General features: G+C 46.9%; 1 protein-coding gene across 2 annotated transcripts in view; it reads left to right on the forward strand.

Moving 5' to 3' along the window:
• The window catches only part of MERTK (MER proto-oncogene, tyrosine kinase), a 117604-nt gene that overhangs the window by 24135 nt on the left and 78644 nt on the right, over positions 1–14825 (forward strand). For both annotated transcript variants that reach the window (XM_015094533.3, XM_060412433.1), the window contains exon 2: positions 9271–9691. In XM_015094533.3, coding sequence (XP_014950019.2) covers positions 9271–9691 — 421 coding nt within the window. The remainder of the gene's footprint in view (positions 1–9270; positions 9692–14825) is intronic.

Raw genomic sequence — 14825 nt, forward strand, 5'->3', positions numbered from 1 at the left:
CAAGGCGCTTCCGGTCCCTCCCCGGGTCCTGGGGTGATAAAGCAGGCTGCCGGAGCAGGAGTCTGCATTCTCGCTCCCGCATTCTCTGCTGCCCTGCCCAGCTCTCCTCCCACAGCCTGGAGGGACTCCAGGGTCAGGAGGGGGCAGAAGGCTGCCTCTCCACCCACTCCTCCGAGTCCTGCCCTTTCAGTCGCTGCTGCTTTTCCCCTTGATCCACCTTGGGTTGTGGTCCTACAACTTCGAGAGAATCGGAAGGCTCTCCTGCTGGGAGAGGGTGGTGACCAGCCCCGGGAGACTCCTTCGAGCCAGAGTTCTTTGGGTATCACAGACCGGAAGTGTGACTTTTCCTCTCCTTCATGGGTGGCAGTCATGTGGCCGCCACGTTGCTGTTCTATGCATTGTCTGAGATAGACCTCACCTGTTAGTCCCAGCACTCATCCCACAAAGCCCCAAAATTCCTCCTTCCAGCGTTCAACAGGTCGGGTTCAGGGCTTCCCTGGTGGTGGTCCAGTGAGTAAGAATCCACCTGCCAGTGGAGGGGGCGTGGGTTCAATCCCTGGTCCAGGAAGACGCCGTGTGCCAGGGAGCCGTTAAGCAGGTGCGCCTGGCACCTGGAGCCTGTGCCCTGAAACAGAAGGAGCCAGTGTGGTGAGAGGCCCAGCTAGAGAGCAGCCCCTCCTCAACGGAGAGAGGCCGGCACACAGCAGCGAAGACGCAGCACAGCCAGAAAAAAACAGACCGGGCCAGGTTCAGAAGCGGGCAGGGCACAACAGCCAGTGTCTGTGCAGTTTGCTGATGGACCTGGTACATCTGATCGTTGCCTTCTCCCTATACCCCCCACAGGTACTTTTGTCGTTGAAGAGGATCAGCCAGTTACAGAACTTTCCCGAGGTCACCTCTCAGGCATCCCGGGACTGGGTGGGCCTCGGTGCCAAACACTGAGCTACTGGTTAGCCCTGAGCGTCACTGCCCACCAACCTGTTTGCTGTCATGCACGCTCAGCGAGTGCTCAGCAAATATTCATGAATTTAAGGCTGGGGCGCACTATGTGATCACACAGATAATAGCCTATTTTTTTTTAATTTATTTTATCGACATATAGTTGATTTACAACGTCGTGTTAGTTGCACGTATATAGCACAGTGATTCCATTATATAATGTTTTTATATTCATATTCTTTTCCATTATAGTTCATTACAGGACACTGAAGATAGTGGCCTGTGCTATACAGTAGGACCTCGTTGATTATCCATCTTATGTATAATAGCTTACGTCTACTGATCCCGATCCATCCTCCCCCTCTCCTCTCCTCCATGGCAACCACACACGTGCTCTCTGTCTGTGAGTCTGTTTCTGTCTCATAGATACGTTCGTTTGTCTCATGTTTTAGATCCCACGTATGAGGGATGCCACACGGTGCTCGTCTTTCTCTGACTGCGCTTCGTGTGATGATCCAGTTCCATCGTGTTGCTGCAGATGGCATTATTTCATTCTTTTTATGGCTGAGTAATCCACATCTTCTTTAGATCCAACCAGTTTCACGCATTGGAGAAGGAAATGGCAACCCACTCCAGTGTTCTTGCCTGGAGAATCCCAGGGACGGTGGAGTCTGTGGGGTCACACAGAGTGGGACACGACTGAAGTGACTTAGCAGCAGCAGTCCATCCTAAAGGAGATCAGTCCTGGGTATTCATTGGAAGGACTGATGTTGAAGCTGAAACTCCAATACTTTGGCCATCTGATGCGAAGAGCTGACTCATTGGAAAAGACCCTGATGCTGGGAAAGACTGAAGGCAGGAGAAGGGGATGACAGAGGATGAGATGGCTGGATGGCATCACCGACTCAGTGGACATGAGTTTGGGTGAACTGTGGGAATTGGTGATGGACAGGAAGGCCTGGCGTGCTGCGGTTCATGGGGTTGCGAAGAGTCTGACACGACTGAGCGACTGAACTTCTTCTTTAGCCACATCTTCTTTAGCCATTCATCTGGTAGACATCTAGGTCGTTTTATGTGTCTTATCTATTGTGAACAGTGCTGCTGTGAACATAAGGGTGCATGTATCTTTTTGAATTAGAGTTTTGTCCAGATGCATGCCCAGGAGTGGAATTGCTGGATCATGCATTCGGTCACTCAGTCGTGTCTGACTCTTTGTGACCCCCAGACTGTAGTCCACCAGGTCCATGGGATTCTCCAGGCAAGAATACTGGGGTGGGTGGCTATTTCCTTCTCCAGGGGAGTCTTCCAGACCCAGGAATCGAACCCACACCTCCTGTGTCTCCTGCATTGCCAGGTGGATTCTCTATCACTGCGCCATCTGGCATTGCTGGATCAGATGGCAACTCAATTTTTTGTTCAGAAATAGCTCTTTCCTTAGTGTTCCCTCATGTACCAGTTTTGAGTCTGAGAGACTACGATCCCTCAGTATCTGCCCCTCCACAGTTTCGCTGTGGTTGGGGGAAGACGTGCTGCTGCAGAGCCCTTGCTCCAGCCCCACAGCAGTCCCGCTTCCGGTCATAGCAGTGTCCCCTGCCTGTATCACACTCATTTATCCCATAGATGCTCACTGCACGTTGACTCCATGCCAGGCATCAGCCTGGGTTCAGAGAATGCCAGTTCCAGCCCTCAGGGAAGCTACAGGCAGATTTGTTCAGAAGAACCTGGCAAACCCCACACAGTGGACAATAGATCTAATCACGTACTCATTGGCTAGAGAAACATTTGCTAATCTTATCTCCTGGAGCCTGTCCCCTGACCCGAGGACTGGAGGAAGATGGTGGACACACAGTCCCTCGTCTCTATGAAGGTGACGTTGGAATCTGGTCAAGGGCTGGAATCGCATGGGAACGGGGCGGGAGCGCTCCATGACCAACTCCAGGATGAGTGTGGCCCCTGGGGTTGGCAAACCCAGCTGCGGGGACCCCTGGGCAGCTGCGCTTGGACGTGAGTGGGAAGCCGCTCATCCGGGTTGCTCAACTGCGTCTGCTTGTGAGGCAAAACGTCCCACTTTAGCTACTGTCCAGTCCATACGCGGAAGTAACCTTAAAAGAAGAAAAGAGGGGAAAGAAGAGGAGGAGCGGTTTCTGCTGGATTTCACAAGCAGCCTACTTTTCCACCTGTTCCATGGAGAAAAGCTGAAATCCTCGTTAAGTCTGGGGCTGTGGTGTTTGATACATCTCTGACATGGGCTGAAAAAATGGTCTCCACAATGGGGACCATCAGGCAGGCCCACCACGTTCGCTGTGTCATCTTGAAGATGCACTAATGAGCACGTGGTAATAAAAATCAAAAACTTAAAAATTTTTGATCTACTTTCATCCTCCCACCATCACTCACTCCCAAATAATTTTAAAGTGTTCTACTTCTTCGAGGAAAGACAGGGGGAGGGGCATTTTACAACCAACGTAGAACACTGAAATATTAGCAGCTTAAAATTGCATTTATTTTTTAAAAATGATTTCTGTTTACTTGTTGATGCTGGGTCTTCGTGGCTGCACGGGCCTCTCTCCGGTTGTGGTGAGCGGGAGCCACTCGGTAGTTGTGGCGTGCAGGCCTCTCCTTGTGGTGGCTTCTCTCCTTACTGAGCAGACTCTGGGGCACGTGGACTTCAGTCACTGCAGCCCCCAGGCTCTAGGGCACAGACTCGGTCGTTGTGGCCCAAGGGCTTAGTTGCTGTGCAGCACGTGGGATCTTCCCAGACCAGGGGTCAAACCCCAATCTCTTGCATTGGCAGGCAGACCCTTTATCCCTGAGCCACCAGGGAAGCCCACGTGTCATTTCTAATTGATCATTGCCCTGACCCTGGGGTCCAAAGCCTTGGACCAGTTCTCATTGTGCCTTTTTCCACATTGTCTATGTTCATTTAGTCAAGGCCACCTCATAGGTCATGGGTCTGGGGAGGCTATGCACTGCATAGCACACGCTCTGAAGCCCCATTTACACTGAAGACTGTGTGAATGGCAGCACCCCACCCCAGACACACCTCTTGCCAGAGCTCTGCAGTTAGGACCTCACGGAGCCCCCAGTGTCAACCCCTGTGAACAGCAATTCCTAAGGATTGGGCCGTGGCAGGTTTTATGGATCCACAATGAAAAGGGAAAATAATTTAAGTACTAACAGCTAATGTTTATTGAGTGCTTATGATGAGCCAGACATAGCAATGACTCTTTTATTTCTGTTGGTGATCCTATGGGGCACCATTGTTACCATCCCCATGTTCCCAATGAGGGCCCTGCGCTTTAAACCACGGCCAGGATTACCCTGCCAAATGGCCACTTCTGAGAACTATTCTGATTCCGGAGATTATGTCCTTCCTAAATATTTGTGTCCGATTTACCTCTTTTTTTTTTTTAAGATGTTTTTGACATGGACCATTTGTTAAAAAGTCTGTGCTAAATTTGTTACAATATTGCTTCTGTTTTTTGTTTTGGTTTTTTTGCCCGGAGGCATGTGGAATCTTTGCTCCCTGACCAGGATTTGAACCTGCACCCTTTGTACCTGAAGGTGAAGTGTTAACCATTGCAAGGGAAGTCCTGTGACATTTTTTTTTAGTGTATTTTAAAATTTATTTCATTGAAGTATAGCTGATTTACATTGTTTTGTTAGTTGCAGGTATACAACAAAGTGATTCAGTATTATATATAATGTGTGTGTGTATATATATATATATATATATATATATGTCCGTTTTCACATTCTTTTGCATTATGGCTTATCACAAGATATTGAATGTGGGCTTCCCTGGTGCCTCAGATGGTAAAGAATCTGCCTGGAATTCAGGAAGCATGAGTTCAGTCGCTGGGTCGGGAAGATCCCCTGGAGAAAGAAATGGCAACCCACTCCAGTGTTCTCGCCTGGAGAATCCCATGAACAGAGGAGCCAGGCAGGCTGCAGTCCATGGGGTCGCAAAGAGTCGGACACGACTGAACGACTAACATTTTCTATTGAATATAGCTCCCTGTGCTATACGGTAGAACCTTGTTGGTTATCCACTCTGTATATAGGAATTTGCATCTGAAACTGACCTTTCCTTTTGGAAAGATGGTAATGCTGAGCGCTGCCAGGATCAGCCCTGTCTGTCTCCAGCATCCTTTCCCGTAGTTAGGCCTTAGTGTCTTCCTTCTGGCTTTCCCACTTCCTGGCCTCTCCTTGCTCCTCTCCCTCCCTCCTGTGGCCTGGTCAAGCACAGCTCTGATCTCCCTCCCCTGCTCAGAAATCTTCCAGGCACCCCTCCTGCCTCAGCTGGGATTCAGGGCTCTCCACGTTCAGCCTAATTCCATTATTTTTCTTTTTTTAAATTTTTGTTTAGTTGGCTGCTCTGGGTCTTAGCTGTGGCGTGTTGGGATCTAGTTCCCTGACCAGCGATCGAATCCAGGCCCGCTGCATTGGGAGGGAGGAGTCTTAACCACTGGGCCACCAGGGACGTCCTCTGATTCCACTTCATCTCTTTTTCTCCTAGCACAGAAGTGCCACGCTGAGGCTCAGCTGGTATTCCCAAACTCTTAGGGCCTCTTCCTTTCCCTCTAGTTTTCCACCGCCTTGGCCCCTTGAAACCCTGTCTCTCTTCCCCTGCTCCTCCTTGAATTCATTCCTTTACTTCGTCACTCAGCAAACCTGTAATATTTTGAGTGCCTGCTAGGAACTGACTACAGTGTGGGGCTTTCAGTCAGTCCAGCAGCAGAGAGAGAACTGGGGAGTTACTACAGCAGATACCACCAAAGTGGCGGGTCCGAGTCCCTGACGTGGGAGCTTATTAACTAGACAGAGTGGGGCGGGGCCTGGGGAAGGCCTCCCCACAGTTAGCTGTGTCCCACCCGCTTCAACTCCCGGGACTCTCTGCTCCCCCTCTGCTGGGACATTCGCCTTTCTGTATTCCATTTGACAGTCACAGCTAATCTTGGACCTGCAAGTGCTGTATAAATAATGTTAGCAGTTAAATCATGCTGTACCAGTTTCTGGCAAATCAAATTCTGGAGAGTAGTTATCTTTTAAACCATCCATAGTGATTACAGATTTTGGCTGTGCCCCAATCTCAGTGATGTCATCTGACTGGGTGGCTTTGCCATTAGTTCGTTCGGTGAGCTGCTCAGCTCACAGAAAACTGAAGCTTATACCCTAAACTGTAATCAGAGGTTATCTTGCAGGGTTGGAATTATAAAATAGGTTTCCATCTTATACTTTCTGTGCTCCCATAAATATTTGAATTTTTTACAGCAGACTTGTGCTACCTTTATAATTAGAAATATTCAGTGTTTTTAAGGAAATGAAACAAACCAAAAGAAGTATTACCCTCTTCTCCCAGTCTACTTTTTTTGCCCTATATTTAACATACAACAGAAAAGTTGGAGACTTCCCTGGTGGTCCAGTGGTTAAGACTCCAGGCTTCCACTGCATGGGGCATGGGTTTAATCCCTGGTCAGGGAAGTAAGATCCTGCATGCCATATGGTGTGGCAAAAAAGAAAGAAAGAAAGAAAAGTTATTTGGACAAAACCTTTGACTCCCAAGCTCAACAAATAGGAAGTGCTTCAGGTAAGTTGGCTTCTAAGAGGCACAAGTGAATTGTAAGTGTTTTGAAGCCTGTAGAAAAAGAGTATTCTTGAGGAGGGTCTGCAGACAGACCAGATAAATAGCCAGAGCATCCATAACTGCAGAAGGGACCCCAACATCAGAGAAGATGGACTTCACCTCTTCCTACCATCCCTGTGCAAAAATTTGCCTGGCGTGAGGGTGACAGGAGGGGCAGGGGCCCCTCTCGGTACAGTCACTCTGATCTCGACTCCTTGGAATAAGGGACAGCTCCCATCAGAGCACACTCATCTGTCTGGATGACTGGGCTCCAGGCCAGCCAGCAGCTGACTCACAAAGCCCTCTCCCAGAGGCTGCAAAGGACACCTGCACTGCAAGAGCCCCTGAGACCTCAGCCTCAAGAACAAGCAACAAGCTTTACCTGTTTTTAGAGGGAAACCTCTTGTCCTTCAACCTGGAGTTCACCCAGAAAGCAGTTCCCAACTACAACAACCATGAGAGTCTCCCTGCTGGGAGAGAGAGCTGGGTGGAGAGGACTTCTGTCGGGAAGTCATTGAGGCAGGAAGTCCAGCCCTCCACTGAGGGATGAGTGTGGTCCAAAGTGACCTGCAGGGAGGAAGCCAGAGGAATAAATTCTGATTCCTCCTTCTGCCCCCAAATCTGCTTGTACCTCTATCCACCAAATAAGTACTTAACTGAATACTTACACTAAAAGTTACTTGTTTATCTGAAGTTCAAGTTTAACTGAGCGTCTTTTGTTGTGATTTGCTTAATCTGCCCTCTCTGTGTGCGCGCGCATGCACACACACACACACACACACACACTCAGAGAGCCCAAGAGGTGTGATATCCTGAGAGTGGCAGGAAGCACAGCCCTTGTGCAGGACTAGGTGGCTCTGTGTGCCCCCATCACTCACCCACAACATGCCAGCCTGTGTCTCTCCTCCCTGCCTGTTTCACCACCTGTGGTCAATGTGCTTTTTTGAAAAATGCTCTTTCCCCCCATGGAATGTGCCTTTTATTTTTGGCCATGCCACACAGCATGTAGGATCTTAGTTTCCCAACCAGGGATTGAATCCATGTCCCCTGCATTGCAAGAGCTGAGTCTTAACCACTGGACCATCAGGAAAGTCCTGATGTGTTTGAATAAATGACAACTATTAATAGTATAGAATGTATGTTCCAAAATTGCCATTAACACTAAGAGCACAACAGAAATTTTAGAAATTCTTGTGGGTCAGATGAAATCAGAGTATTTCCAGGTCTATTCCAGCAGGCAGACATTTTGCTAGAAGCTCCAAGTCACTGTATAAACACACGATGACTTTTCCCGCATCCCTGGAAATGGGTCATGCTGAGGCACAAGAATTGCAAACGTGCCCCTTTGTGGCCAGCAGCAGCCTTTCCCAGACTGTTGGCCGAGTCTGCTGTATCAAGTCCTGTGACTGACGGGGCAGAAGGGAGGCGCTTCTCTGGTGCCAGCACCTGCCCTCCTGCTGGTGAGTTAAGGAGGAGGGATTTAGAATGAGTCGCAGTTCCAAAAGTGAGTGAAGGTGGTCAACAGTACAAACTTCCAGTTTTAAAATAATTAAGTCCTGGGGGTGTAATGTCGAGCATGCTGACTGTAGTTAGTAACACTGTATCGTAGGAAATTCCCTGGCGTTCCAGCGATTAGGACTCTGTGCTGTCATTGCTGAGGTCCCAAGTTCAATCCCTGATCAGGGAACTAAAATCCTGCAAATGGCTATTTGAAAGTTATTAATGGTGGATCTTAAAAGTTCTCATCACAAGAAAAAAATTTCCATTTGTGAAAATGGATATTAACTAGACTTATCCTGGCAGTTATTTTGCAAAACTATACAAGTATGGAATTATTCTGCCATACAGCTGGAATGAATATATGATATATATGTCAATTATATCTCAAATTTTAAAAATTTTGATGGTGAAGATTATATTTCTTAAGTTTTCTATAGAAGGAAGTCTACAAATGAATAAAATTGTGAAAATATTCACACTATTCATGTGTGTTAAATAAATTCTGATCATGATTTCTGAGGATATTGAGGATGCCCAGTTCTCTCTCATGCTGGCCTAGAAAGTTGGGAACCTACTTGGGAAACTCCATTATTTAAAAGGCTAAAAATCCAGGACTTCCCTGGCGGTCCAGTGCAGAGGGCGCAGGTTCAATCCCTGATTGGGGAACAAAGATCCCACATGCTGTGTGGCTCAGCCAAAAAGTGAAAAAGTTAAATAAAAAAGAGGGTGGATGAATAGAGAGAGTAGCGTGGAAACATATACATTACCATATGTAAAATAGATAGCTGGTGGGAATTTGCTGTGTGACGCAGGGAGGTTCCGTGACACCCTAAAGGGGTGGGATGGAGGGCGAGGTGGGAGGTGGGGGGTGGGAGGGAGGTTCAAGAGAGAGGATGTGTGTATGCTTATGGCTGATTCATATTGATGTACGACAGCAACCAACACCCTGTTGTAAAGCAATTGTCCTCCAATTAAAAAATAATTAAAAAATTTAACATGGTGGAATTAGCAATTAGATTAGATATATGTTAGGAAACATGTTGACAGGGGAGAATATCCATGATATATTTTCAAGAAAAAAGGAAGTTTTTTCAAGTTCAGTTTGATCCAAGTTTGTCACATATGTGTTTTTTATGTGTTAAAAAAATGAAAGGCTTATACCTTAAAAAAAAAAAGGGCTAAAAATCCAATATTCTGTTTTGCAGCTATTGCTGAGATGAAGGAAGGAACCAGCCCCAACCTGCTGTTCTCTGGTTCTCTCCCAGGAAGCTTACAGGCTGACCACACGCCATTTTTCTTTCCTCACACTGGTCCCTACCAGCCCACCGCTGTGTCTCCACCCATCCAGCCTGGAACACCAGTCCCTGGAAATGTAGCCTTTCCCGGGGTGACCTCCGCCAGGTCCAAGCTCCTACCACCTCTTGCATTTAATCATACGGTTGGCCATATAATACTTTCTGAACACAAAGATGTCAAGTTTAATTGCTCCATCAACATACCTAACATCTACCAGGACAGTGCAACTATTTCTTGGTGGAAAGATGGGAAGGAATTGTTGGGGGTCCATCATGCAATTACTCAGTTTTATCCGGATAATGAAGTTACAGCAGTCATCGCTTCCTTCAGGTAAGTGTTCTCTCTCCCTTTCTTTGAAAATGTTGTGCTTTTGCTGATTCAAAAGTAAAAGGCTTGTCAGTAATCAAAACAGCCTTTTGTTTTCTGTGTTAGCAGCCTCACCAGTCCATTCAGAGTGTAGATTAATAGTCAATTGTATTGTTGATCTCTTTTCATTGGATTTTGGCCCCAGTGGAATTCTTGGTGATCAGACGGTCTTCCCAGCTGGCCTGCAAGTACCCCCAAGTCCTGCTGGACTCCAGAACTCTCCCAGTGGGTGAGAGCTGTGTCCTTGCCAGGCATGAGGAGACATCAGAATCATTGGGTGGGCGTGGAGCTTGTCAAACAGTGCAGCCCTGCATCCCTTTCGTTTGCTCCGTTTCTTCTTCCTCCCTCCTCTCCCAGCAGCCCTTGTGGCTACAGATACTGGTACTGATGTTGACCTCGTGTTGGGGCGGAAGAACGCCGAAAGTGTGAAGTCTGGGAAGCTGAGACAGACCTTCAGGCACTTGGCTCTCCATCTCAACATTCCACTTTGTATTGGCAGAGTGAGTTGAGGGAGAGACAGCAATAAGCCAGGCCAGGACGTAACCCAATAACCCATCATCCCAAGGACTGAGTCCATATACGCCAGATCCTGCAGACAGTGAGACAGTGGCTCCTCTTCCCACCGTCCCTTTTCATTCTCTCTCCCTCTCTTTTTTGACTGTGTCATGTGACATGTGGGATGTTAGTTCCCCAGCCAGGGATCGAACCCGTGTCCCCTGCAGTTGTGCAGTGGAAGCATGGAGTTTAAACCATTGGACCTCCAGGGGATCCCCTCCCTCTTCATTCTCTCCTGTCTCCTCTCAGCCAGGAGGGTGTTTGTCGGTGTTTACGTCAGGACCGCCCAGCATATGCAGGTTTAGAATTAGGTGGACTGCAGTCAGGCTTACCAGGCGGCACTGGTGGTGGAGCGTTCTCCCGCCAGTGCAGGAGATGCAAGAGATGCAGGTTTGGTCCCTGGGTTGGGACGATTCCCTGGAGGAGGGCATGGCAACCCACTCTGGTATTTTTGCCTGGAGAATCCCACAGTCGGAGAAGTCTAGCGGGCGATAGTCCATGGGTTCGCAAAGAATCAGACAGGACTGAAGCAGCTTAGCAGGCATGCGCAGACTGTAGTCACTAAGAGCTCAAGATGAGGTCGGAGCCCGGCCGCGATGATGCAAGAGCCTTTTCTCTGGGACTCCTCCATGCTGGGGGGAGCCTCTTTGATCTGTTGTTTTTACTTTCTCTGACCTGATGTTTGGGCCGCTTCCAGGCTGTGTCATGTCTTTGGGTGAATCACTGTATGTTTCCTTTTCAGAAAAACCACCTCTGAGTTACCATAGACCTGATGACTCCAACTGGAGTTTAATGTGTCAACACTTCCATAAGATCCCCCCCTCCCTTTTTTTCTGCATTTTCTAAGTTGTCCTGGTCATCATCAAGGCACAGAAAACAGCTTGCGTGTCTTTCATTGGTCCATTTAAAGTCTGGCTCAGTCTCCTGGGCTGCCGTTGTCAGCTAGTGACTGAGACCCCTCCGGAGGCTTGACTGTATTTTTTTCTCCATCATCTGCAAAACACAGATGTTTTTCCATTATACAGACACAGCTCCTGATGGGAGAACTAAAGTCACCATTTCATAATAAATAAGGTTTAAAGGCTTATAAAAACAAAAGTCCGACCAAAGTCTTGAGAGTATCATTAGAAGGAAAGCACAGTCCTGCTGTCTGGGCTGGGAGTTTCAGCTTGGGGTCCTGCCACTGGCTCCCACGAGACCGTAAGTGAGCCTCCACGTCTTTCTTGGTCTTCTTGCCAAAGAGATGGAATTGGACCACCTGACTGAAAGCGCTGGAGGGCCATGAGATATTCAAAAGACTTGGAGAATTTTTACACCTAGAGTAGGCAGTCTTTTTTTTAAATTTAATTAATTTATTTTACTTTACAATATTGTGTTGGTTTTGCCATTCATTGACTTGAATCCACCATGAGTGTACACGTGTTCCCCATCCTGAACCCCGCTCCCACCTCCATCCCCATCCCATCCCTCTGGGTCATCCCAGTGCACCAGCCCCGAGCACCCTGTCTCGTGCATCAAACCTGGACTGTCGATTCAGACTGTCGATTCATTTCACATATGATAATCTACATGTTACAATGCCATTCTCCCATATCATCCCACCCTCTCCCTCTCCCACAGAGTCCGAAAGACTGTTTAATACATCTGTGTCTCTTTTGCTGTCTCGCATACAGGATTATCGTTACCTTCTTTCTAAATTCCATATATATGCGTTAGTATACTGTATTGGTGTTTTTCTTTCTGGCTTACTTCACTCTGTATAACCGGCTCCAGTTTCATCCACCTCATTAGAACTGATTCAAATGTATTCTTTTTAATGGCTGAGTAATACTCCATTGTGTATACGTACCCACAGCTTTCTTATCCGTTCCTCTGCTGATGGACATCTAGGTTGCTTCCATGTCCTGGCTATTATAAACAGTGCTGCAATGAACATTGGGGTGCACGTGTCTCTTTCAATTCTGGTTTCCTCGGTGTGTATGCCCAGCAGTGGGATTGCTGGATCTTAAAGATCTAAACGTAAGACCAGAAGCTATTAAACTCCTAGAGGAAAACGTAGGCAAAACACTCTCCGACATAAACCACAGCAGGATCCTCTATGACCTACCTCCCAGAATATTGGAAATAAAAGCAAAAATAAACAAATTGGACCTAATTAAAATTAAAAGCTTCTGTACAACAAAGGAAACTATAAGCAAGGTGAAAAGACAGCCTTCAGAATGGGAGAATATAATAGCAAACGAAGCAACAGACAAAGAATTAATCTCAAAAATATACAAGAAACCCCTGCAGCTCATTTCCAGAAAAATAAAAGACCCAATCAAAAAGTGGGCCAAAAAACTAAACAGACATTTCTCCAAAGAAGACATACAGATGGCTAACAAACACATGAAAAGATGCTCAATGTCACTCATTATCAGAGCAATGCAAATCAAAACCACAATGAGGTATCATTTCACACCAGTCAGAATGGCTGCTATCCAAAAGTCTACAAGTGATAAATGCCGAAGAGGGTGTGGAGAAAAGGGAACCCTCTTACAGTTGGTGGAAATGCAAACTAGTACAGCCACTATGGAGAACTGCAGAGTCTTATTTTGAACTTAGGTCTTTAGATATTGAAAGGTGACTAGGTGAAATTTTGAGAACTTTAGAGAAAAATGTATACTTTTGCACATATTTGGTTGAACTCTCATAAAGTCGTTTGGAAGGGAAGCAAATCTTATGTGACCTCCCAACTGAGCAAATTTAGTGATCAGAATTCTTACAATGGATGGACACTCAGCTGAACCGAGTAATATTTGGAGCAGCATCAAGTCCACCACTGACATATTCACTTTGTTAGTGTTCAGGTGACACTGTAGCTGTGGGTAATTCAATGAAGTAAATTAAAGTAACTTGATCAAGATGATCAATATCTGTATAATTTCTTTGCAAGATAGAAGGATGTTGGAGAGCCTAATTTGATGTCTTTTAGATGAGGACCCTGAGGTCCTTATAAATTAGGATGACTTGCCCAGGGTAACTAGATAGTAAGCTGGGAGTAAATTTAACTAGGGAGCCTGATTTGCACACCTCTCCTCATATCCTCTCTTCTCACATCTCATGGGCCCCAAGGAAATCCACTCTGGTTCCCAGCAAAGTGAAAAGTTAAAAACTAGTTCTAAGCTTTCAGTGGATGCCATTTTACCAGGAATTCATTAGCTTGCAATTTTGTTGGAGATGCCACTAAGAGTACTGCATGGACCACGTTTATTTAAGCAAATGTGCAAATGAGAGATGACTACGTATAGCAGGGATCAGATGTCTGTTAGTATTGATAGAGTCAAGAGTCATCTGGCATTAATGGGTGTAGGGAGCACTCAGTGTCTGGTTGGAGTATTCCTAATCAATAGCTTGGTGGTTAAAACAGAGAATCTCCACCAACACCCCTGCTTACTCCTGGACCCATACCCCCCACCCCATGCCTAATCCTGGATGCTGCATCACTTGAAAGTAGTTGCTAGACCTCCGTTGTAGGACTTGTCACCAGGCTGGACGTCCCCCTTGACACTCCAACTAGTATCCTATCCCATCTACACCTGATATCAGCTCAAAGCATAGAGTATCCATTCGTCTAGCCTGGGAACCCTGCGTAGCCAAGACCTCCTGATGAAGTCTCTAAAGAAGAGTGCAATTCCTGGGGCAGTTATTTCTAAGGGCTTCCAAGTTGGCACAGTGATAAAGAATCTGCCTGCCAATGCAGGAGATGGAGGTTAGATCCCTGAATCAGAAATATTTCCTGGAGAAGGGAATGGCAACCCACTCCAGTATTCTTGCCCAGGAAATCCCCATGGACAAAGGAGCCTGGTGGGCTACAGTCCTTGGGGTCGCAAAGAATCAGAGACGACTTAGAGACTAGACAACAACAGTTAGCTCTAAAGTCTGGTGTAAGGTGTAGAAAAGCTCTCTGGCTTAGGTTGAAACACTCATCAGGTAAAAATTTCCAGGAAGGCACCAGCCTTCAGATCAGAAGACTTGGGGAGACCCACCCTCAAGCAAAAACGAAAACTGATAGTCCTGTGTATCGACAAGCCCTGCAGATTTACTCACTGGGTGGTTCATGGCAGAGGGAGAGTGTTTGATATTTGTTTTCTTTGTAGTCCAAGAGTTCCCAATGCTCTTTAAACTCTGGCGTCCTTCCCAGTGGCTCAAGCTGCACGGATTTTACCTTCTTAGTGGATTTTCCTGGTAAACATGGTAAATGGGTAGTTTGGGTTCCTGCGTGCTCCTTGTGCCTTAGAGACTTGTGTTGGCAGGCCCCTGCAGGCTCTGAGAGCCAGGACCCTTGCCCCACCCTGCCCCAGCTGGGTCTGCCTGGTGCCATCGCTGGTTGCTCTTTATCCTGCTGCTGTTGGTGACCCCAAAGATGGAATCGTACATGAGAGATCAGCCAAACATCTAGAAAGTAAGGACATCATTTGTTCAGCAGAGGCATCAGTTGGAAAAGCTAATTTTAGCCACAGATTGCTGAGACTTTCAGACTTAGTTTATATGAAATTCAAAC

Source organism: Ovis aries, chromosome 3, assembly GCF_016772045.2.
Source record: "Ovis aries strain OAR_USU_Benz2616 breed Rambouillet chromosome 3, ARS-UI_Ramb_v3.0, whole genome shotgun sequence".
In the NCBI taxonomy this organism is placed as follows: Eukaryota; Metazoa; Chordata; class Mammalia; order Artiodactyla; family Bovidae; genus Ovis; species Ovis aries.